Source organism: Giraffa tippelskirchi, chromosome 5 (genome assembly GCF_054371585.1).
Source record: "Giraffa tippelskirchi isolate mGirTip1 chromosome 5, T2T-mGirTip1v1.2.pri, whole genome shotgun sequence".
Lineage (NCBI taxonomy): Eukaryota > Metazoa > Chordata > Mammalia > Artiodactyla > Giraffidae > Giraffa > Giraffa tippelskirchi.
In genome coordinates, this window is record NC_137279.1 from 135,682,272 (window position 1) to 135,708,798 (window position 26,527).

The 26,527-nt window shown below is 38.0% G+C and overlaps 1 protein-coding gene across 2 annotated transcripts in view; it reads left to right on the forward strand.

The window, feature by feature from the left end:
• The first annotated feature begins 766 nt into the window (after positions 1-766).
• The window catches only part of SYDE2 (synapse defective Rho GTPase homolog 2), a 44,137-nt gene continuing 18,376 nt past the window's right edge, over positions 767-26,527 (forward strand). For both annotated transcript variants that reach the window (XM_081490049.1, XM_081490048.1), the window contains exons 1-3: positions 767-6,454; positions 15,495-16,190; positions 21,546-22,648. In XM_081490049.1, coding sequence (XP_081346175.1) covers positions 4,630-6,454; positions 15,495-16,190; positions 21,546-22,648 — 3,624 coding nt within the window. In that variant the 5' untranslated portion in view covers positions 767-4,629. The remainder of the gene's footprint in view (positions 6,455-15,494; positions 16,191-21,545; positions 22,649-26,527) is intronic.

The following is a 26,527-nucleotide window of genomic DNA, read 5'->3' on the forward strand; positions in this document are numbered from 1 at the left end:
AAATGCTTTAGCATAGTCAATGAAGCAGCAGTAGATGTTTTTCTGGAATTCTTTTGCATTTTTCATGATCCAACGGATGTTGGCAATTTGATCTCTGGTTCCTCTGCCTTTTCTAAATCCAGCTTAAACATCTGAAGTTCTTGGTTCACATACTTTTGAAGCCTAGCTTGAGGGATCTTGAACATTACCTTGCTAGTATGTGAAATGAGTGCAATTGTGCAGTAGTTTGAACATTCTTTGGCATTGCCCTTCTTTGGGATTGGAATAAAAACACCTTTTCCAGTCCTGCAGCCACTGCTGAGTTTTCCAAATTTGCTGGCATATTGAGTGCAGCACTTTAATAGCATCATCCTTTAGGATTTGAAATAGCTCAGCTGGAATTCCTTCACCTCCACTAGCTTTGTTCATAGTGATGCTTCCTAAGGCCCACTTAACTTTGCACTCCAGGATGTCTAGTCCTAGGTGAGTGATCACACCATTGTGGTTTATCCAGGTCATTAAGACCTTTTTCTGCTTAGTTCTTCCATATATTCTTGACACCTTTTCTTAATATCTTCTGCTTCTGTTAGGTCCATACTGTTTCTGTCCTTTATTGTGCCATCTTTGCATGAAATGTTACCTTGGTATATCTAATTTTCTTGAAGAGATCTCTAGTCTTTCCCATTCTATTGTTTTCCTCTATTTCTTTGCATTCATCACTGAGGAAGGCCTTCTTATCTCTCCTTGCTACTCTTTGGAACTCTGCATTCAGATGGGTATATCTTTTCTTTTCTCCTTTGCTTTTCACTTCTCTTCTTAGCTATTTGCAAGGCCTCCTCAGACAATCATTTTGCCTTTTTCCATTTCTTTTTCTTGGGGATGGTTTTGATCACTGCCTGCTGTACAGTGTTATGAACCTCCATCCATAGGTCCATTCAGTTCAGTTCAGTTCAGTTGCTCAGTCGTGTCCGACTCTCTGCGACCCCATGAATTGCAGCACGCCAGGCCTCCCTGTCCATTAGTAGATCCATTATTCCTTTAAGGTAAAAATGTTGATATTGTATCATATCTTGTTACTAGGTTGACAACTCTACAAAAAAAAAAAAAGAGCAAATTTCCTTCAACTATGGGTTACCCTGAGGCACAAATCAGCTAGGAAAGACAGGCTATACCAGTTCACTTTTTCAAGGGGCTTATCTGAGAGCTCTTGTGGTTTTAAAGATGCATATATTTTGTCTTTAAAGTATTTAATTGTAGCTTGTCCTACTTTTAAAATTAGACTACATTTACGGGATACAGTTTCACATTGTGGCTTAATACTTACAGTTAAATGGGAATATATTATAGGATTTGGTTCTAACACCCTTGAAGAGGACTGCATATAGAAGTATTTCAAGTGTTCAACTAGCAGCTTTCCCATGTTCAGCTAAATTTCACAAAAGCTCATAAAATATTAAAAACTTTTCTGAAAGGTGACTAAATAATTCATGAAAACAATGTTTCAAGTCAGTTCAAGTAGAAAATGTCTACTCTCTTTCGCTACACAAGGAAATATCCCAGGGCTGCAGAGGTTTTAGAACCAGATAGATGGAGTCTGAATTCCCCTTCACTTATTATGGTGACCTTGAACAAGCTACTCTACATATCCCAAATATATAATAAGAGAATCTGAAATAGTGAATATTCTAAAACATTATAAACTTCTAAATATTAGAAAATACATATGTACTTAGCAAAGGCTTCTTTTTAATTACTTTGGTTGGGGGTAGGGGATAAGGTAAGGAATATTGCAAATTGTGAGATATGGCTAGTTATAAAAACATTAACATAAAAATTGCTATATTGATGATGTGCCATCTTTGATTCCCAGGGCAATGATGATGTGGTTAGCTTTAGGCTGAAGTACTTTTTACTCAATTATTTATGGAACCGCATGGTAGACCAGAGGATCCCCATAAGGCAGTTTAGAGAAAGAGAGGGATCTGGACAAATGACAAATTAAACTTGCCTTTGGGGACTTCCCTGGTGCTCCAGTGGCTGAGTCTGCACTCCCAATGCAGGGGGCCCAGGTTCAATCCCTGGTCAGGGAACTAGATCCCACATGCCATCCCACATGCTGTAACTACGAGTTTGCAGACATCAACTAAAGATCCTGCATGCTGCAAGGAAGACTGCAGACCCCACACTGCCACAACTAAGACCCGGCACAGCCAAATAAATAAACATTAAAAAACAAACAAACAGACAAACTTGCCTTTGGTTCCAAGAATGGAAGACAGAGAAGCAAAGAGACAGAAATACACCCTAAATTGCCTGTTAAATAACCATAAGATACCTAGATATTTCCCTTCTACTGCTGTTAAACTTAGCCCTCTGCCTCAACCTGCCCTGCTCCCCCAACCTTTTCCTAGACTAAGTTGGTATGACCCCCATCTCTAGTTTGCCTCCCTGCCTTGCTAGAGCCCTGTGATCTATCTTTTGTGATAGAGCCGACACATAGTTGCTAATTCATGGGGTATCAAAATGATTTCCAAGTCAGTGAGAAACAAGTACTAAGACTAGACAACATATCTCTACCTCCTTTTCTTAAGAATATGTTTATTAGAAACACATGAATATTGAGCTAACTGGGGGAATAGGGTAGAAATTGTTAAAACACAAAAAGATTTTACACAATATAGCTGATGTTCATATCTTGTCACTATCAATTATATATAATGTAAGTTTTGCGGGTGCTGTCTTTTTGGAATTACATTTTTATAAACTTCCTATTGAATTGTTTACCTATAGAAAAGTGGGATTTGCATTTCTAAGTCACTAGTGTCACATAGCTGTGACTGCCTTCATTTCTGTTGTGACCCAAAATACTTCCTAAAAATTGTGAACTTATGTGATAGAACACTCTCAACTTTAAGTTTAGTTATGCTGTCCAGCATCAGACTTAGTTCTGAGTAATGCTTAGAACATTGCACAATATTTTATACTAGCCAATATGTTTTACAATTCTTGAACTCAACAAGTTGACAAGCTGAATTAAAATTGAAATTCAACAAAGACCTTCCAGATTATATTTTTCTATTAATTTCAATATAGATTTGAAACTTACAGTATTCTTAACAGCTGTGTTAACTACAAAGAATAAAAAGATTTTGCAGCCAAGAGTTGGAATGCAAACAATTTTTGAGATAGAGATCAAATTGTGTTTATAGACATCACTGGCAGCTTTACCATCAGTCATTTCCTGTGGGAATACTTCATTGGAACATAATTTTATGCCTTGATTATTCATTAAATAGCTTTTGTTCCATGAAATAAAAATAGGGTAGAACTATAAATAGTAATGTATGTGAATTACAGTATACCATTTCATTGTATTTTCCTAGATGAGAATTAATATTATTTAATAAATTATGTTCTTACACATCACTGAAAGATTTTGAAACAACACCAATAGAGTATGGTCTAGTGGAGAGTTAGGCAATAGACTGGAAATTAAAGTCAGTTGTTTCCTTCAAATTAAAGTTGACATTAGTTTTAAAATATTAATTCTTCATGTGCTGTGTATAAGATGTTATGCTCTATGAAGAATATAAAAGTCAATTATAAGTAGTTTCTGCCCTCAAGGAGTTTATGAATTTTCTTGTACGGGAGACAGTGTACACTTTGTATAAAACAAAAAATAATAAACATACTACGAGTGGGTATGAACAAAGTACTGTGGGAGAGTTGGAGGAAGAGAGATTATGTCCATGTGGAAGATCAGAGATGACTTCATGAAGAAGACAGCTAAGTGGAGTCTTAAAGGATGGTTAAGATTTCTGCAAATAGAGAGGCAGGTAAAATTATTCCAAGATGCAGAGACTAGGTAGACTAGGTACTAAGGTAGTCTAGATCAAACCACATCTAGAGGCTAGAGCGTTTGACTTGTAGAAAGAAAAAGGAACTTACATAGAGATATATCGTTGAACACAGGGTAAGTTAGAGCTAAATTTTTATCGAGTTATGCAAGCATTCATTTATTCAAAAATATTTCTTGAGTACTTCCTTGGTGCAAGTATTGTTCTAGGAATTAGTAGTATATATATGAGGTACTCAAAGGCCCTGTCTAACATACAAACGCTAAAAAGTTTAATCCTTAAATCATATTGATTTTTATTAACCACAGACATGTACACCGATCTGTGGCAACACAAGGTATTTTACACTGTTACATAGAACGGATTTTAATGCTTTCGAGATAGAGTTGGTATTTCCAAATAATATTGCTTCTAAATTTCAACCCAGTTGTTTCTCACCCCAGTTCTAATGAAAACAAAGTGTTAGGGGATGGGGAGACTAGCGGCTCCTTTTTGCAAGTTTTAGTTTATGCCAGAATTAATTTTGTTTTAGCATGCATTAACTGAAAGACAAAGAAAAACAGCCTTTAAAGAGAGACACCAATGGTGATCTTTGGGACAAAAAGATCTTTCTAATTTAAAAGGAATCACTGCAAATTTCCTTGAACTAGCCAGCTCCCTGTACAATTAAAATGATTCAGGCTGTTTCTAGAACACACTGCACTGAGATACACCTGTACTCATACCTTGTCCGTCAAAACAATCTTTGTTGTCTCTCAAGCTAGGACTTGCACTTTTAGACACGCCTCGTGCAATGGTGGCAATGGGGGTGGGGTGGGGTGAAGGTGACGGAGTGGCAGCCTGGAGGGCACTTTCCCTTTCTCTGTCTCCCCAACCAGAACTCTGCAGCTTCCCGCTCAGACTCACCTTCCCGCTTCTGCTTCTTGTTTTTCCCGCCTCGACTCTCACTGCACACACACACACACCCCGCCCCCGGCCCCAACGGTGCGTTCACTTTCTTATCCGTCGGTCTTTTAGCTCTCACACACCTCCCTCCCCGCCTTCCGCCTCGCCTCGCCCGGCGCGGTGCGCCCACCTGGGGAACTCAGCGCTGCACCAGCAGCCCGCGCGCCCCTTCGCAGCCCGGAGCTGCAGGGCATGCGCTCTGCGGCAGCGCCGCCCGCCCCCCCGCCTTGCCGCGGCAGAGTTATGCCAAGTATGTGAGGAGCCCGCGAGGGCCAGCGTCGGTCATGGGGAGCCGCCGCCGCCGCCGCCTCCGCGAGCGCAGCTTTCTCGCGAGCGGGGCTCCCAGTTCTCCCCGCACCTGGGGCGAGCCTGGCTGCTGAGGCGGAGAGGGATGACGGACCCTCTGAGGAAAACGCTGTCCAGGCTCCGGGGGAGACGGGGTCCCCACGCCACCGCGGGGCTCGGTCTCCGGGCGGCCGCAGCAGCCACCGTGGCGGCCTCTTCGGCTGCCGAGGGAGACGCGGGTAGTGCCCGGGACGCCCCATCAGGCGAATGCGCCAGAGGAGCTCGGCCGAACCTGGAGCGGCCCCCGCCGTCGCCTCAGGCGTGGGGTCCTGAGGCGGGGATCCCGGGAGGGCGGCCGGAAAGGTCGGGGGCACTCGGGCCTCCGCCGCGCGGCTGGAAGGAGGCCACCCCCCCGGGCCGCGGGCTCACTCGTGCCTCTCTGTACGCCCCGCCGGGCTCCGAGGGCAGCGGAGAGGACGAGGAGGACGACGCCGACTACTACGAGAACCTGCCCGGAGGCTTCCAGCCTGCGTCCAAGCCTGAGGGGGCGGAGGCGGGGCGGTGGCCCCCGCCTCCCCTGGCCGTGGGCTCCTCCCCGGGGGCGGAGGGCGGCCGCCTGGAGACAGGCAGGCTGCAGACCCAGTTGCGAGAGGCCTATTATCTGCTGATCCAGGCCATGCACGACCTGCCCCCTGACTCGGGCGCGCGGCGGGGCGACCGAGGCTGGGCAGATCGCGGTTGCCCTGCGGGAGCCCGGGCTCCGGGCCAGCCTCCTTTCCCCTGCGGCGCGGCGGACCGCGGAGCCTGCCCCAGAGACTGGGAGCGCGGAGGCGGCGGCCGCCCTTGGCAGCAGGTGTCCCCGCCCCGGTCGCCTTCTGGGGAGTCGGGGGGAGGCCGCCCACGGACTCCTCGGATGCGGCTGTCCTGCAGCAGAAGTCTCGACAGCCTCCAGGTGGGTGCCAAGCCGCCTGCCTTCCAGCGGTGGCTGAGCGACAGCTGGATCTGGTGCGGTAAGCGCGGGGAGCTGGACGAGCCCCCGCCACGTGGAGGCGGGATGGACGGCTGGAGCGGAGGCAGCGCCCGGGCCGCGGCGCCCTCGGGCTCCCGGTTTCCCAGCTCCGAGGACCCTGGCCGCTCCACGGGAAGCCGCGGCAAAGGGGACGGCCAGGAGGGGCTCCCCTTCCTCAGGCCGCCCGCGGTGACAGTCAAGAAGCTGCAGAAGTGGATGTACAAAGGACGTCTGCTGTCCCTTGGAATGAAGGGTCGCGCCCGTAGGACACCCCCTGATGGCACGGGTGCTCAGGCAACCTCTCCAAATCTGGGCGCTTTGAAGATGCGGGAAAGCCAGGTCCTGTCGATGCCTCCAGACCAAAGAATTACGCTGACAGGTAGGATGCCTTGCAATCAACATGCTAACTCTTTGATCCTTAGTTTACCGAGCGCACTTCGGTTTTAGAGCGAAGAAGAAGGTTATGGTTTTGCAGACAGGTACGTGCCCGTGCCAAAGTGAATGTCATGTCAATGGCAGCCTAATACGATTTCCCGGTTACCTAGGATCATACATTCTCTCGTTTTTTGCTTTTTTTTTTTTGACAGTGGTATGAGCAACTTGGGGTTTTTGTCGTTTATTCTCTAAGAACCAGTGTACCTATTCCTAAGCGCAACAGTGAGTAAAGGTTAAGTTCACCACACACTTTTTAGTGGATTTAAGAGTTGGGCGGTACTGCCTTGATTTTTATTCTTTGTAGCTCTAGGCGAACTGTAGACTTTTGTGGAGTTTGTGAATTTGAATTTGATCCAAGTTAGACTTTATGGGCTTTTTAAACTGTCATTTTAGTCATTACACCTCCCCACTCTCCCCCACCCTAGGAGCGTTCGTGCACACAGACATACACAACCAAAACCCAAAGCCAAAGTAAACTGAAAAAACTATCATAGTAAAATTTTTTTTAGTCGGGTAGGATTTCACTTGTTTCTTCTCTTCACCTTTCCGTCTCCTCCCTAGCCCCCAAACCTAGCTCTAGATAATCTTATTATTGTGGAAAATGAAGGGCACTTGGATTTTAATCAAAAGAAAAGTATGTTTTATGTACTTTTAAAGAAAGTGTAGACATTTAAAGTCATGTGTAAAAAGTATATTTGTCCTAATAATAGGATTTTGCTCCGTTTTGTATGTGTGATTTTTAGTTTTCACTGAAGGTTTACATTCTCAATTCTAGAAATCTCTGAAGTTGTAAATAACAAAAAATTCTCTTGTGAAAGAAGTACCTTCAAACTGAGCCAAAAGCAACATGATCTTTTGGATTACACTCTTAAAGACTTCTAGTGAACATAATGACTTACATATTAGTAATAATTTTAAAAATATTAAATGCTGAAATGTAAAAGTATTCACAGTACTTGGCTGTTTCCCTGGTAAGAATTACAAATCCTACAGGGCTAGGTTTGTACACATTAACTTTTTTAACCAATAAACACAAAACTGGGGAAAAACAAAGTTCACAAAACTTTTTATTACACAATGAAGACAAGTCAAATGATTCACTCAAGTGTATGCAAAACTAGAAAAGTTTTTTTGAATCTATAAAGTTCTAACCCACACCTGTCAAAATTTTCCCTCAAACTTTTTCCATTCCACCTAAATAAAAAGATAGTAGAGTGCAGATTTTTGTGACAAGAGATGTACTTTATGCTAAGTGCATATTAAAATACGCATTTCCAGTAGTAAAGTATTTGTAATCATTTATTATATTTTATTGCCATTATACCTTTACCTCCACTGATTTTGGTACAGTTAACTCTTTGTAAGACAGTTAATTTTTAGCCATAACAAAAATCTGTATAGAACTTCAGTAAAATATGTATTACCCTTTTGTTGCAAAGGTTAAACATTACTATCTGATGGCTTTTAATATTCTCAGCTGTTGTGGAAAAATTCAAGTTTTTTAAAAGTAATAATAAAAGCAGTAACTTTTAAGAATGAATTCATTGACTTTTTTTCATTGAGAAACTAAATGAAATTAATTTTAAAATAAATGACATTAGAATTACTATGTGATTCTATGTGTAAATTAGATATTTCACAAGAAATCTAAACAAAAGTTTAGGTAACCTCTGGTTTAAAAAACTTACTCAGATGTTTCCTTTCAAATCATTAGTTTATCTTTTAGGAAAGATTAAAAATACTTTATGCAATGTTTATATATCTAATACAGATTTGAAGAGTTTAGTCATTTTTAAAAAATTGCTTTTTATGGTGGTTAGTTGGATTTACTAAAAACATTCTGGATAACTTATAGGGTCTGCATATAATCTTTATTACACCCCCATCTCCTCACTAGCCCCCCCCCACATGAAGGTATGACAGCTATTATTGAACAGCAACAGCAAAAGAAAATAAGAGGTTAAGTACTTTGCCCAAGGTCACTTAAACTAGTATATGGTTTATGTATACTAGTATATAGGTCCAAACTATTATGTGGATTCAAACTCAAGTCTTTATAACTTCAAAATCCCTATTTATATACAGTCAAAGGGACTTTATGGGCTTCCCCGACGTCTCAGTGGTAAGAAATCTGCCTGCAGTTCAAGAGACCTGGATTCCATCCCTGGGTTGGGAATATCCCCTGGAGGAGGAAATGACAACCCACTCCTGTATTCTTGCCTGGAGAATTCCATGGACAGAGGAGCCTGGCAGGCTACAGTCCATGGGGTCGCAAAGAGTGGAATGACTGAGTGATTGAGCACACACTCAAGCAAAGGGACTCTAAATTTCCTTAGAGGTTTGATCTAATTAATTCTATTAAATTGCTTGGATTGAGGAGATGGGAAATAAGCAACTTCCTCAAAGTTGCAAAAAAGTTGAGGAATTCCTAGAATAGGATCAATTGCTGTATCCACTTTACACTTTACACTTTTAGTTCAAACTGGTTACTCAGATTCTGTTTTTAATCATGTTTTCTAAAAAATTAACCAGGCAGTCCTGATGAAGCAATACATTCTTGATTGTATAAAGATGTTAACTAGCCTAAAGGTTTCTATCACATTTTGCTATACAATATGATTTGTGAGGATATTTTCTTTCAAAATACAGTTATAGTTAGAATGTATAACACAGAACAACTATATAGGGGGATAGAGATACCTAGACTACATAGGTGTTTTGGAAATTTTTGAGACCATATAACAAATGGAAGGCAAAGTGGTTTTCTGTTTTGATTTCTGGCTCATATTAAGAACCACTAAAATTTTTGATATTATAATGCTGCCAATGATTTGATGCAGAATGCAGTGTTCACAGATTGGCCAGTTTGTTACTAGTTGAGATGATTATTTGAGAAATCTAAAGTCATTCCATAGTAAATATTGTTAAGTTTCTGCAAGCCATAAAAGGGAATTTTAATCTATTTACTGACTATACTTCATTATAAGTGTTCATAAATTTAATTAGCAGATAGTACTCAGAAATAAATGGAAAAGTTTATTTTCCAAGTTGAGCACCAAATTGAGCTAGCTTGGCCTTTTACTGCTTTAAAAAACAATTAGCATACTTTGACTCTACTCTTCTTGTACCATGATCTGTGAAAGAAGAAAAATTAGGGCATGTAACAAGTAGTATTAAATAGCTGGTATGATCTTGTGCATTATATCTTAAATTGAAGTTGACACTTAATACAGATTCCTACCAATTCTGTTTTCTGAAATATTTGTAGCTCCATTTTCGTAACTTTATGAGCTATATTTTCTTTATGGGTTTTACCAATAAATTCTTTTATGCATTAGCCCTTTCAAGACTAGTAAAACTATGTGGGCAAGTAATTTTTGTCTGTCTTCTACACCTAAATCCTTCTGTTAGAAATTCTGCCATCGTGGCCCCAGAAGCAAGCAGGTCCATTTTTTAGTTTCTGTTTTTTTGTTTTGGGAAGAGTGCCATAAAACATCAGAGTTGCTGGTGGCAGGAAAATACTGAGAATTACAAATTCAGCAGAAAACAGTGTTGTGTTGATTTTTGGAAGTCCTACATTTCTAAATGGTGCTTAATGTTGTGAGAATCTCTAAGACTATTTTCCAGACCTTTATCACTCAAACTGTGGTTCACAGTTATAGAGCAGAGCTTTTCAAACTTAATGTGCATATGAAATCTTGTTAAAATGAAGGTTTAATATGTGTGAGGGTGGGACCTTGAGGTTCTACCTTTTAACAAACCGCCAGTATAGACGTTGTTTGGAACACACTTTTAGAATAGAAAGGCTCTAGACTTCTCGGTACCTCCAATCACCTATCTTGATATATGGTTAAATGTTTTGAAAAAGCATTCTACTTTATTCTGGTACTTGATACTTATACTAACCCCTTTATTAGAGCAAAGTACTTGAGGTCTTTCTGCTTCGGTTTTTTTTTTTTTTTTTAAATTTTTATTTATTTATTTTTGGCTGTGCTGGGTCTTCGCTGTTGTACTTGTGGTGAGCAGCCTTTTCATTGTGGTGGCTTCTCTTGTTGTGGAGCACAGGCTCTAGGCTCACAAGCTTCAGTAGTTGCAGCATGCGGGCTCAGTAGTTATGACCCATGGTCTTAGTTGCTCTTCGTCATGTGGGATCTTCCCAGACCAGGGATTGAACCCGTGTCCCCTGCATTGGCAGGTGGATTCTTAACCACTGGACCACCAGGGAAATCCCTCTGCTTCAGTTTTGTAAGCATGAACTTATACTTACTACTTATATATGACATGTATAAGCAGTTCTCTCTGTGTTGGTCTCGCCTTGCACCAATAAAAGTAAAAGATTTTAGAATCAGCAAGAGAAGAGGCCATATAATGTAATGGCTAGCAGAATAGAGATTTTGGGTTTCTGATCAAATCTACCACTTACCAGGCTTATGACTTTGGACAAGTTACTCAACTCTGCATAGCCCCAATCTTCAGGTTGCTGTGAAGATGAAAAAAGATAATTCATTTGGTACCATGCCTGGCACTTAGCTGTTATCAAGAGAAAGGCAAGCAAGCTTTGTGAAAATATTGCCTTGTCCCAGGTCATTAGGATTCTGGCTGGAGAGTGATCTGAAGTTAAGAAAGACAGCCTTAAGGAACCCTGGGAATTGAACTAGAGGACACCACTTTAGGAGCAATAAAAACTCTTAAGAAAAATGCTGTGTGCTAGCTTTGGGGATAGAAAAGTAAAGAAGGAAACTTTGAGACTGTTTTTAGTTCTCTGAAAGTAAGGAGGAGGCAGAAGAGAGGAAAAGATGAAAAAGGCACAGAGGAAAAGATGAGTAGAATAAAGAAGTGCTCCTAAAGTGGAGTCCTCTAGTTCAATTCCCAGTGTTCCTTAAGGCTATCTTTCTCAACTTCAGATCATTGAAGATCACTCTCCAGCCAGAATCGCAAACTCCGAATTTATCCCACCCCTCCTTCCCCTTTGGTAATCATAAGTTTGTGTCTGTGAGTCTGTTTCTGTTTTAGAAATAAAGTTCATTTGTATCATTTAAAAATTGTTTTTAATTAAAAAAATATTTATTTTTGGCTGTGCTGGGTCTTTGTTACTGCATGTGGGCTTTCCCGAGTTGCAGTGAGCGTGGGCTTCTCTTCATAAGCCCACATATGGACTTAGTTGCTCCGGGACATGTGGGATCTTCCTGGACCAGGGATTGAACCATGTCCCCTGCATTGGCAGGCAGATTCTTAACCACTTGACCACCAGGAAAGTCCCTGTATCATTGTTTTAGATTCCACATATAAGTGGTAGCATATTATACTTGTTAGACTTATTTCACTTAGTATGATAATCTCAAGGTCCATCCATGTTGCCGCAAGTGGCATTATTTCATTCTTTTTATGGCTAAGTAATATTCTATTGTATATGTATGCATCACATCTTCCCTATCCATTCATCTGTCAATGGACACCTAGATTGCTTCCATATCTTGGCTCTTGTAAATAGTGCTGCTATGAAAATTAAGCTGCATGTTTCTTTTTGAATTAGAGTTTTCGTCTTTTCTGGGTACAGGTCCAGGACAGTTGTTAATTTTAAGTGTAAAGGAGACAGAACCAAACTCTTGAATCTTCAGGTTTCATTGATTAAATTAAATCAATTCAAGATATTTATTGAATATCTGTTAAATGTTTGCATATTAGATTCTGGGAGAGTGGAGGTGGGTATCCTTTAGCAGTAGTCCAGGTGTACTCCTGCAGACTTTGTAATCGGTTTGAGTGCTGCCTCTTCCATTTACCAATAGGTGATCTCAGGCAAGTTACTTGACTTTTCTGAGTAGTACTATATAGTTTCAAAGTATTTCAAACATTACCTTACTTAATCCTAGAAGCCACCCTATAAGGTTAAGTGGGTTGATACTATCCTCATGTTCAGAGAGGATCACCTACTTCCCTACTTTTAGTAGCTGGCATGCTGTGGGGGAGACAGGTGAGAGCATGGTTTTTGAGGTTAGACAGACTTAAATTTGAATCCTAGGGCTAGCACCTTGACCATATTCCTCATATGTGTGAAGCTTACGGAACTAATTCAGCCTGTCTCAGGATTATTGTGGGAGGTTAAGAGGTTTCTTATTGCTTTATCTCTTGTTCCTGCCACATAATAGGCACTCAGTAAATATTTCTTGAGTAAATAAATATCTGACATAGTAGGCATTCATGGGAGATTTCGTCCCTTTTAATTCTAAGTCTGTTCCTCTATTCTTGCTTCTGGAACTAATTGAACTTGAAGCCCAGTTTGTGTTTAAGGCTTTGTTTTGTTTTTAAATTAATCTGCTTGATTAGGTAACATTTAGGGTTATAAAAAGGGCAAATTTACATTTTCAAATGATTTTTTTCAGTAGAAGGGAGGTTACTGAAAACCTTGATTATACATGAACCTAATTTCTTGGTTGTTGTTAAGCTCCTCAAAGTTTAATGTGTTTTTATCACTATTTGTTACTAGACTACTATATTTTACTTGCTGGAATACTAAAATGAATCAACCATATACACACTCAGAGTAGCACAGATCATAATTTACAAACCTGGCATGATCTTAAAATTAGAAATATGGTTTTGTTTTAATTATTTATGCCTAGTAAATTAGTATTACGATATATATTTACTTTATTGACTGTCACTGAAGCCGGCTCTATGTAACTTTTTGGAAGTGTAAAATTTTTCCCCTTTATATGGAATTAATGTTATATATACATTTTTAGAGTCTTATCCATTATATTAATACATGCACATATCTAACTATTTGATGTCCTACAATGGGCTATGAATTACTTAAGGGCAGGGAACATTTTGTTCATTCTTGTATTCTTGCTACTTAAGCTTGTGCCTATCAGTAATATAGCTGTGTTGTGTTTATTGTGAGACAGGATACTTAGTCCTAATCAAGGGCCTTTTTAGGGATTTTTAATGTTTATTTTTGCTCTAGATATTTAGAACTTAAACTCTGTATGAGTTGCTACTGCATTATGTGGTTAGAAAACAAATGTTATTTTGAAATTTCAATAATCAGTAAGATACTTAGTAATAAATGAGGTACATTTATTTTGAAAGATTTATTCAAAGTTAATCTTTGTGTGAAAGGTAATAATATTACTTTGTAGTTTCCAAAGTTCTTGTAGTAGTGAGTTGAAAGTTACTCATATTAGTTAAAGGCATGCTGTGTACCAAGCATTCTATACAACCTTTTTATGAAACATGTTTTGCTTAGGTTAAAGCTGTTTTCAGTCAGTTCAGTTCAGTCGCTCAGTCGAGTCCGACTTTTTGCGACCCCATGAATCGCAGCACGCCAGGCCTCCCTGTCCATCACCAACTCCCGGAGTTTACCCAAACTCACGTCCATCGAGTCAGTGATGCCATCCGATCATCTCATCCTCTGTCGTCCCCTTCTCCTCCTGCCCCCATCCTTCCTAGCATCAGGGTCTTTTCCAATGAGTCAACTCTTCGCATCAGGTGGCCAAAGTACTGGAGTTTCAGCTTCACCATCAGTCCTTCCAATGAACACCCAGGACTGATCTCCTTTAGGATGGACTGGTTGGATCTCCTTGCAGTCCAAGGGACTCTCAAGAATCTTCTCCAACACCACAGTTCAAAAACATCAATTCTTCTGCTCTCAGCTTTCTTCACCGTCCAACTCTCACATCGATACATGACTACTGGAAAAACCATAGCCTTGACTAGACAGACCTTTGTTGGCAAAGGAATGTCTCTGCTTTTTAATATGCCATCTAGGTTGGTCTTAACTTTCCTTCCAAGGAGTAAGCGTCTTTTAATTTCATGGCTGCAGTCACCATCTGCAGTGATTTTGGAGCCCCCCAAAATAAAGTCTGACACTGTTTCCACTGTTTCCCCATCTATTTGCCATGAAGTGATGGGACCAGATGCCATGATCTTAGTTTTCTGAATGTTGAGCTTTAAGCCAAATTTTTCACTCTCCTCTTTCACTTTCATCAAGAGTCTCTTTAGTTCTTCTTCACTTTCTGCCATAAGGGTGGTGTCATCTGCATATCTGAGGTTATTGATATTTCTCCCGGCAATCTTGATTCCAGCTTGTGCTTCTTCCAGCCCAGCATTTCTCATGATGTACTCTGCATTGAAGTTAAATAAGCAGGGTGACAATATACAGCCTTGACGTATTCCTTTTCCTATTTGGAACCAGTCTGTTGTTCATGTCCAGTTCTAACTGTTGCTTCCTGACCTGCATACAGATTTCTCAAGAGGCAGGTCAGGTGGTCTGGTATTCCCATCTCTTTCAGAATTTTCCACAGTTTATTGTGATCCACACAGTCAAAGGCTTTGGCATAGTCAATAAAGCAGAAATAGATGTTTTTCTGGAACTTTCTTGCTTTTACGATGATCCAGCAAATGTTGGCAGTTTGATCTCTGGTTCCTCTGCCTTTTCTAAAACTAGCTTGAACATCTGGAAGTTCACGGTTCACATATTGCTGAAGCCTGGCTTGGAGAATTTTGAGCATTACTTTACTAGCATGTGAGATGAGTGCAATTGTGCGGTAGTTTGAGCATTCTTTGGCATTGCCTTTCTTTGGGATTGGAATGAAAACTGACCTTTTCCAGTCCTGTGGCCACTGCTGAGTTTTCCAAATTTGCTGGCATATTGAGTGCAGCACTTTTACAACATCGTATTTCAGGATTTGAAATAGCAAAAGCTGTTTTAGCCCTATGATATTTATAAAGGTAGTTTCAGAGTTTGTTTATCGTTTTTCTTAAGAATTCTTACAGTACCTGATAACTAAATAATAGAAATCATGTTTAAGTGGAAAATTCAAGATTTTTCTTATTTAAGTTTAGTCTCTGAATGTGATTAACATTACACTTTTCTTTCTTTTTATCTTTTTAAAAACAGTATTTTAATAACTGGTCTTTAGTGACATTCTTTCTTGGTATGCCAAGTATTATATTATACCTTCTTTTTTTCTTTGAAACAGATTTATTTGAAAATGTCTATGAGTCTTCAATGAAGAGAAACCAACTTGAAGATCTGAAGGATAATATTGGCTTCAGGGGTCATAAGCCACTTAACAGCATCACAGTGTCAAAGAAACGCAATTGGCTATATCAAAGTACTCTGAGGTCTTTTAATTTGGAAGAAGAAAATAAGAAATGCCAAAATATTAGTCATTTATCTATTTCACCTATTTCTCTACCTAAACAGCAGCTGTCACAACCTTTTCTCAAATCATCTGAAGAATATTGTACGTATATGGTGTGTAATGCTACAAATTCTTCATTATCAAGAAACTGTTCATTAGACTTTAATGAGGAAAATGATGCAGATGATGAAGGAGAAATATGGTACAACCCCATTCCTGAGGATGATGACTTTGGTATATCAAATGCCTTGAGTTTTGGTGAGACAGACTCTGCTGTTCTGAAGTTTCCTGATGTCAGATTGAGAGTATTATCTGGCAGTAACGTAATGAAAGGAGAGCAGTACACTGAAGACTTGCTGTGCTCTTCTGAACACACAGGCAATGTTCAGACCACTCAGTCACACGAGATAAATCCTGTAGATTCCATCTTTCCCACAGAGTTTTTGCAGCAGTACAAGCAAAGGCATAGACACAAGATGCAAGAACGTATCATTATAGAGGACAGTCCCATGTTGAAATCTCCTTTTGCAGGTAAAGATGATCATGTATCTGCCATTTCTTCTTTCAATTCTTTGGTGGTATCTAAAGCTAAGTATAGATGTTTATTGTAGCCTTGTACCTTTCCTTACAATGTGAGTGTATTTTCATGAAAATAAAACTCAAAAAGGTTTATAGACATTTTTATGTACATGCTGGTTTAATTATTCCTATCACAGACTTTGTTTTGTAAGGGGTGAAGGAGCTGGAATCCTACACCAACTTTTAGTGTGTATGGTGTGGTTTAGTATGTCTGTCCATTGAGGCAGTAATTACTTTTCTCTTAGTTGAAAGAATGGAGTCATGGGGACTGAAAAAGATATATTCTTTATGTATGTCTTGTTTTGCTTCATTCATGTATGCATTCATTCACACCTAGCCTGGCCACAAATGAAAAATTCTTTGTTCAGTGTACTAGTAGTCATTAGTTGTGTTTTTTTTTTTATAAATTTATTTATTTTAGTTGGGGGCTAATTACTTTACAATATTGTAATAGTTTTTGCCATACATTGACATGAATCAGCCATGGGTTTACATGTGTTCCCCTTCCTGGACCTCCCACCCACCTCCCTCCCCATCCCATCCTTCTGGATCATCCCATTGCCCCGGCCCTGAGCCCTTGTCACATGCATCGAACATGGAATGGTGTTCTGTTTCACATATGATAATATACATGTTTCAATGCTATTCTCCCAGAACGTCCCACCCTCACCTTCTTTTACTTTTGTGCCTACATTTCGTCAGAAACAAAGGAAAAGAAGAAGAGAAAAAGAGACTGGAGGTGAAAGTAAATATTTTGCAAATAGATGCTACGATAGATACGGAACCCAGAAAGGAAGTAATTGAATATATATTAGGTTGAACCACATGAAATTGCCAATATTTAACAGCTTTTGGCCTGAAAAAAACCTAATATTTCATATAGTTCAACCTAATGGTTTTATTCTTCTTTGATTTCTGATGTGCTTCTTTTTAAATTTAGTCCCAGATGTAGTACCTAGAAAACAGAGCATAAGCACTTTTGAAGTGAAGTGAAAGTCGCTCAGTTGTGTCCTATTCTTTGAGACCCAGGGCAGAATCCTGGAGTGGGTAGCCTTTCCCTTCTCCAGGGGATCCTCCCAACCCAGGGATTGAACCCAGGTCTCCCACACTCCAGGCAGATTCTTTACCAGCTGAGCCACAAGGGAAGCCCAAGAATACTAGAGTGGGTAGCCTATCCCTTCTCTAGTGGATCTTCCCAACCCAGGGATCATACCAGGGTCTCCTGCATTGCAGGGGATTCTTTACCACCTGAGCTATAAGGGAAACCATAAGCACTTTTAGTTGCAATTATTAAATGTTGTTTAGAAAGCAGTTCTATTTTATATCAAGGCACTTTAATTTAGAAAATTTCAAATTATACAGAATATTCAAATATTTGGGGTTTAGCAGGTGTTGTTAGTACTTGTCCATATACATTGGGTGTTGTTATTTATTTAAATGGTGGCAGCCTACTTCCAAACATCAGTATCTGCATCGCTACTTGGAGGACTCCTTCCAAACTGTTAGGGAATCTCCTGCAGCTCGGCCTTCAATTCCTGATCGACAGGAGTTGGTATAGGCCTACACCAGCTCTCTCCACCCTTGTTGGGATAATTCAACATTGTTTCCCAGTTTTCTCATGAAATTAAGCTCTGGTTACCCATAGGGGCAGCAGACTTGATAGTTCACCTTGAATTTTCTCCTGAATTTTCTCACTTGCTGATATTTTTGTACTTTACAAATAAACTACTTGCATTTGGATCCTTTTCGCAGGGATGTGAAGAGAAGGAGTAAATGTTACATTGATAAAAAAAAAAATCTAAAAAACAGTGTGAACTATATGATGTTAATTTTGAAAGAAACAATGAAAAGCTATACTGGAAATGTTAATATCTGACTCCCACACCCCCAACCCCCAGTGTTGGGATTAAAATTGTGTGTGTGTGTGTGTATATCTAAATGTAAACTGATTTTCCACAGTGACTGTGTGTTTCTTTTGTAATGTGGATGGGAAGAGTAATAAATGGTATATAAAATAATCATTTGAAACGCAGGTTGAGATCCAGATGGAGTGATGAGGAAAGCTTGCAGGAGAAGGGCAGATAGATGGTGATGGGTGTGGAATGGTGCAGAAAAGGCAAGAGGGCATAAGTATAAGAGCAGCATTAGAAAGTCAGTGTATGTAAAGTGAGATACACTTTAAGTTACTGTCTTTAAACTTTATTATTTTATGTTTGTCGCAAATTGTGAATCTGTTAAGAGGACAGACATTACCGAAAAAACAAAAACAACCACCCAAATTTGAAAGTACAGAAGGATGTCAATTATGTCTCCTTTCTTACTGTTATTCTTCTCTTAAGCTTACTGTTACAACAAGTACATTCCTATGTTGACCAAAGGAGATATTTAGACAATTCATTTATATAATCTTTTTTTTTGTTTTAATATGATCGGAAAGGTTATTTACCTAAAGTGATAATGTTTTCTTTAGCAACATTGGCAGAAATCTTTTGAGAAATAGGCAAAGAGAATGGTTAAATTTCAAAATAATGTTTTGATTAAGAAATAGGAAAGCTTAAGTATTTTTAATATGAATGACAGTTTTATGATCATCCTGACACAATTATGACTTTTTTGCCTATTAACTTCTGGATATATATGTACCTTTTATCTAGTTGCTGTCATAGTGGACTATTTTTGGGTTTTGCTGATTTCACTTATTATCTATACTTTGTGTTCTTACATGTGGTGGTGGTTTAGTCGCTAAGTCGTGTCTGACTCTTGCGACCCCATGGACTGTAGCCTGCCAGACTCCTCTGTCCATGGGATTCTCCAGGCAGGAATACTGGAGTGGTTTGCCATTTCCTTCTCCATGGGATCTTCTGACTTAGGAATCGAACCTGGCTCTCCTGCATTGCAGGCAGATTCTTTACCAACTGAGCTATGAGGGAAGCCCCATTCTTACATGTAGATTAATGTTATTGTTCCCCAGTTTTTATAGTATTTAATTGGGTTGGTGTGCCCTATTTGACTGGTTCCTTATTGTTAGGTGTTACTAGAATGTTTCCACTACTACTGTGGTGATCTTTATCATGATCTGCTTTGCTTCATTAAGATTGATTACTATTAATAGTATCTTTACTTGGTCTTTACAGCTGGTAACTGTTATAGGTAATTTCTATATTTCCTAAAAAGTTTACCAGTTTACAGGCAACTAACAATTGGTTAATTCAGTTATTCAATAAACATTTAGTTCCTGCTATGTGCCATTTACTGTTCTAGGTGCTGAAGGGAATGTGCCAGTTTCAATTGATTCTAGTCTGGTTCATAAATTTATATTGAAAGATTTTTCCTTTTTTGCTTTCCCTTTATAAGCTATAGCTAGTCTGTGATTTGATTAGTATAATTGTGGTTTAATTTTAAGTGATTGTTGAACTTGGTCATATTTCAGCTCTTGGATTTTTTAAAAACAAAGCATTTTTGTTTCAATAAATTCAGTCTTGCCTGCAGTAGAGATATGTTAAAAAAAAAAAGTCATTATATTAGATTGACTCTTTATTTAATAAAACCTAGAACAATTTTGTATACTGGGTAGCTTCTTTAGGCCATGACAAAATAGATAGATTGTATGCTACAGCAGGGCTCTGATTACTGTAGAATATTTTAGACCAGTAAACCAGTAGAATTGTACTACAGTTTACAGTATAAGGGAATACTTTGTCTAGTTTATTAAACACTCCATTTCTTGTTAGTTACATACCAGAAAAGCCCAACAGGCATACTTAAAATAGTCCTTTCTCTATAAAGAAACTGTTTTGTCAATAGGACACATAAAGAAGGATGGAGAGAGGACTATTTAGACTATTTTAATACTTTAAAGAAAGGTCATTTAATCTATTGATTTTTTGAAATGAATAAACAGTTTTCTCATTTTAATTGTCAAATGTGGTACTACATAGAGTAGCCTCTAGTACTAGGATCATTAAGGATCTTTATAAGGAATAATTAGATAAAGTATGAAAAATTAATTTAAATTTTAAATAATTGGGATAATACTATGCTTTTCTTTAAAGGCACAGTTTAAATTTATATAATACTAAATTTTTAGAGCTACTTTCAATTTGCGCTATTAATTTGAAACGTACTAGGAAATACTCAGATTTTTAAATGAAATTGATTAGCTTTAACATCCTTTTTTTTTTTAACTGGGAATTAAAAGTTTAAGGTTAAATGGAATGCTTAACTTCTTAATAATAGTTGAAGAAAGGTCTTTGAAAGTCAATTTGATGTATATGTATGGACAGAAAATTGTTTAAAAAGATGGAGAGACTGCAAGTATAGTATTTTAGAGCACAGATTCTGAAAGCCTGTGTTCAGATATGAGTCTTTATTCTTCTACTTACCAGATTTGTGATTTTAGACAAATTAGACAGCTCATGCATCAGTTTCCTCATCTGGAGAATGTTATCTTATCTCATAAGGTTATTATGATAGTTAAATGAGGGTCTGTGCATACTAATTATTAAATTAAGTTTTCATACTTTGTCTAGTCAGTAAAAGTTGACTGGTATTATTTTTAATAATAAATATTATAATTTAATAATAATAATAGAAGCCACTTTTAATATAATTTTCAGTGCTATATTATCATGATTAATCTCCTGGTAGTGCAATTTTACAATGATTCATCTTTTGGTGATATGGACTGCTATTTATTTGTGCTTTTTAAATTTTTAGAAAAACTTATTATTGTAAGCCTGAGTAACTTTGACATTCAGAAAAAAAGAAGGCAATTTTTGTGGAGAAAAATTTGAAAGCATCTTAACACTTTATGCTTTATGGAAACTGAAAATTATAAGAAAATACATTTTACCAATCATTCCTATATTAGGTGAAATTTCTAAATAAATACATTAAAGTAGGAAATGTAAAAATTGATATTTTAATATGGTAAAATGAACATATTAAAATAGGAAGCTTTCCTAGTTTTCTTTAATATCCACTGTTTACAGTTATAAATACATACTCACTGAAGTATATTGCAGTGGGAAAGATTTAGAAGGAACCTGTATTACCTTTCTTCCAAACCTTCAGAATAGAAAAGCGGATGAAGAGGGAGATGTTTCTTTCCACTATAATAAGCCTTTTATAGATCTTGATATTCTGCTTAAACTTGGTAATGGGAATTCAGCTAAACTTTTGACTGAACCTCACCATTAAGATGAAACAGGGAAGAATTTCTGTCCATATGAGAGCTTGTTAAATTTGTGGTTTATAAAGTAAAAAGAAATGGAAACATATCAACTTATTTATTTTTTTTTTTTCAAGGTCCTGGGAGTGTAGCTGCTACAAACAAGACTGATTTGGGAGTTATGGAACCGTCTTCACCAAGCCCTAGCCCTGTGAAAAAAGGCAGTTCAATAAATTGGTCTTTCCCGGATAAAATAAAATCTCCACGAACTGTGAGGAAACTTTCCATGAAAATGAAAAAGTTGCCAGAACTTAGCCGAAAACTGAGCGTTAAAGGAACCTTGAATTATGTAAACAGTCCAGATAATACTTCTTCTTTGTCTAAATGTAACTGTCAAGAGATTCATCATGCTGTTATTCTACCTTCTGGGAATACAACCACAGCTGCTAAGAGGAATGTGATAAGTCGGTACCATCTTGATAGCAGTGTGGCTTCTCAGCACAGCTATCAGAAGAAAACCTCCATGAGTTCTAAGTATCCCTGCAAAGGTGGTTACCTCAGTGATGGAGATTCACCTGAACTGATAGCCAAATCTAGCAAATATGGATCCGAAAACAAATTTGCAAAAGGAAAAGACATAATTCCAAATAGCGGCAGCAAGAATGAAATAGACATTGATGCTTTTAGACATTACAGCTTTTCTGATCAACCTAAGTGTTCACAGTACATATCTGGGCTCATGAGTGTGCACTTCTATGGTGCTGAGGATTTAAAACCACCTAGGATAGACTCAAAAGATGTCTTTTGTGCAATTCAGGTAGATTCAGTGAACAAAGCCAGAACAGCTTTGCTCACATGTCGAACAACGTTTTTAGACATGGATCACACTTTCAACATAGAAATTGAAAATGCACAGCATTTGAAATTAGTAGTGTTTAGTTGGGAACCCACTCCAAGAAAAAACCGAGTGTGTTGTCATGGAACTGTTGTTCTTCCCACCTTATTCCGAGTGACAAAGACACATCAATTGGCTGTCAAACTTGAACCTAGAGGTCTTATTTATGTGAAAGTGACTCTTTTGGAACAGTGGGAGAATTCACTTCATGGGCTAGATATAAATCGAGAACCAGTAATATTTGGTGTTGATATTCGAAAAGTTGTAGAGAAAGAAAATATAGGGTTGATGGTACCACTCCTGATTCAGAAATGTATTATGGAAATTGAAAAGAGAGGCTGTCAGGTATTATTTTGCTGTGTTTCTCTATTGCCCCCTTATTTATCTATTCGAGTAATTAATTCAGTTTATTTATAGTAAGTCTTGGGAGAAGGAGTTCAAGGTAAGTTTAAAAAATCTAATTTAGACTTTTTCTCATTCCTATTCTTTATTTTTATTACATTACTGTTTAGGATATAATTTATGCCTTAACCTGTATTGTCAGTGATTGAAAGCATGCTAGATGGTTCTGTATGTTTGATGCAGGGCTGCATGGACTTATACTTTGAGATGAAGATATGGCATTTTACAGTGACATTCCTAGGAAAAGCCAGAGCTAATAACATGGACTAAGACTAATTCATTTGAGGAATGTTTCTTCATGTTTTGACTTTCCTTTGATAGAGAGTTCAACAGTGAATCTTATAACCCTGTTTCACTCCTAAAATTAACTCCCTGCCCTTATTTCCTATTCTCCCTTAGTTCCACCCTTTGGAAAGCATAAGCTTATCCATGTCTTACCTTTGGGATAGCATGGTGGATAAGGAGAGGTCCTACTAATAAAAGCACATCTCATTCTCTTTTCCTTTTAAAGAAGGTAAAAGCAGTTCATTAGAACAAACAAAAAACCTGGTGCTATTTGTAACAAGATGGGCTTCCCTGGTGGCTCGGACGGTAAAGAATCTGCCTGTAATACAGGAGACCTGGGTTCGATCCCTGGGTCAGGAAGTTCCGCTGGAGAAGGAAATGGCAACCCACTTCACTGTTCTTGCCTGGAGAATTCCACGGACAAAGGAGCCTGGTGAACCTTAGTCCATGGGGTCATAAAGAGTCGGACACGACTGATACTTTCACTTTCATTTAAATGTTAACCAGTTGGTAGACCTTATTTTTTGGGCTTTCCTGGTGGCTCAGTGAGTAAAGAATCCACCTGCCAAATGCAGGAGATACAGGAGACTCTGGTTCGATCCCTGGGTTGGGAAGATCCCCTGGAGAAGGAAATGACAATCCACTCCAGTATTCTTTTCTCAGAAATCTCATGGACAGAGAAGCATGATGGGCTATAGTTATGGGGTCACAAGAGTTGGACACGAATTAGTGACTAAACCGCCACCACCAGACCTTATCTTTATTTTCATTAATACTTGTAGAATGACAATGAGAAGCAGTGTATCACTGAGGATATTAATATGAGGTACAAGTAATTATTTATACTAATCTAGAATCATTACTAAAGTATTTTGCTTTAGTGCTATCAGAATTTACAACATTGATCAAAAATATCAAGGATGAATACCATAAAATCTGAAATATGATTTCTTTAGAAGAATGTAGAAGCAAATGTAAAATAACCTACCTTGAATTTAACATGGAAACTATAGAAACCTCCTAACTTAATGGAGTTTGATATAAAGATACAGGAAACTTAGATTCTGGTTTCTCATCCATTATTGGCTGTGTGATGTTGGGCAAGTCACTTAATCTCTGTGAGTCTTTTCTACTTATATTAATAAAAATAGATGTAGTAACTTCCTGAAGCTGAGAGGTAGGACATTTGAATTTTTGAAACCTCTTTCAGATATGTGATTCTATCAAGTAGAGTTTGTGTTGTCTAGGTGAAAGTGAGGCCTTTAGAATCCGGCTTTTGGTCCAGTTACTCTTTTCTTAAGGGTGTCTATTTTCCCTCCATATTTTTTCCCAGGCAGCATATAGAGAAGCCAGAGGTTAGGCAGACTTTAAATATAGCTAAAGTCTTTTACAATTGTACATTAAAATGTGTGTTAGTTGCTCAGTCATGTCTGACTCTTTGCGACCCCATGAAATGTAGCCTGTCCATGGAATTCTCCAGGCAAGAATACTGGAGTGGGTAGCTATTTCCTCCTTTAGGGAACCTTTCTGACTCAGGGATTGAACCCCTGTCTCCTGCATTGCAGGCAGATTCTTCCGTCTGTGCTACCAGGGATGCCCCATAAGTAACTCAAATAGCGCTATACTTTCACAGTCTATTTTCTGAAAATATTTTATAAAGAGCAAGTAGATAAGACTGTTGTAAGTGATTTTAAATGCCAAGAAAATACTTTTTAGGAATGCTTTTTATTTCTATAAAGTTTAGAAAGATTTGTTTTAATAAGATCATTTCCTGTGAAATAAAAAGTAAAATTTTCAGTTGTATGTTTGAAACAGTTCTTTTTAAACACCTTTTCTTGTTTTGTCTCTTTTGCTTCTTCCTGTTCTACCCTAATACATATACAGAAAGAGGCTGATATGTGCCTGTATTTTATAAACCAGCATACTGCTTAAATTTTGTTTACCTTTCTAGTCAGTATTCTTTTTTTTTTAAACCATGACAATCAGATTTTGATAGTCATACAAAAATAGTTTGTTTTATTTTCCAAATACTTGGAAGGCTACTATCATGCATCTCCTGCTTCAAGTGGGAAAAGATTAGTATAGAAATCATACTCATGGTCCATCCAGTTTACATTCTGTCCTTACTAGAGGCATCAAGCATGTACTTCAAGTGTTTGATTCAAGAAATCAGCCTCTGAAGTTAAGGAATATATCCTAAAATATTTCTCTGTGATGTATGTATAGTATATCTTCCTTCTTATATTCACTTTTAAAAACTATATTTGTAATTTCAGCTTTTGGGATAACACATTCCTTTAAATTATCACTTGCTATTGAAGTATTACTTTCTTTAATTTGTTCTTCGTTCATCTTTCTCAAGCTTAAGAGGATACGTCTTTATGAGATTTTTGTGACATTTTAAGTTTGCTTACACTAGAAGGGCTCTACTCAAGTTGGCTTCTTCCAATGTTGTAGTGTTTCCTTTGACCCTGTTTACTGTTTTAGTTTCATTTTCTGGATCATTTGCCATTCTGATTTTCTTTCTCTTGATGATATAACTAACACCTGCTATTGTCAACGTGAATATACCATGAATGTGCAGAAGAATAGGAAATTTCAATTTTATTCCTAGTACATTCCTTGGTTTCCTGTATCCTGTTGATCCTTTCGAATTCAGCAGCACCTTGAACTACATTCTCTTAGAAATAGTTGTAGGTTCTCTACTATCTTTCAATTAATACTTAGTGCTTGTCATCTCAGATATTTTGGATAACATTTCTGTGGATCCATTACTTTCCTGTACTAAGACCCACCTTTTGTAGTGTAGTCTATCAGTTATTTAATAATTCATAAGAGGTTAGTATTATAAGTAGACCTGTAAATTTCATTTGCTTTCTTCCTCTAGATCATTTTTAATATTTTTAAATGATTTCTAGTTCAGATCCTTGGGGATCGCATTGTGTGTTTTCACTTTATTTCTGTCGTGAAGTAATATCTTTATCCAATCCTTCAATTCAAGGTGACTGAACTTCCTAAATAGTGTTTGATGTAGATGACAACCACTTTCCTCAATTTTCATGAAGATTTTTTCTTTTAAAAGGCCCCAATTGCTTAATCAGGCCTGTTTTGTCTTTAACATACCATGTTGATTTCCTCTAGTGAATTTATATTGAACTAACAATGTTTCAAAAACAAATCTTTTTAACGTAGATTGAAGGGAGAGTGAGTGGTGTCTTTGCATTGTAAATACATTTTGAACTAGAAGTTTTACTTTCACCTTTAATATATTATTTCCACTGAATTTCCTTCAATGCTTTATAATCAATTCATTTGATAAGTTAAAAGAAATCTTAGATTTGTTTTCATTTCTTCCTGAGAAACTTTAAAAGATAACTTCACACAAATAGTTTCCTAGAACCTTATTTCAAATATATACTTAAAAAAAATAAACTGAGTTTATAGCTTTTAAAAATAAACTGAGTTTTAAACAAATTAAATAACTTGCCCCAATTCACCAAGCAAGGAGTGATAGTGTGGGGCTTTATGAATCTAAAA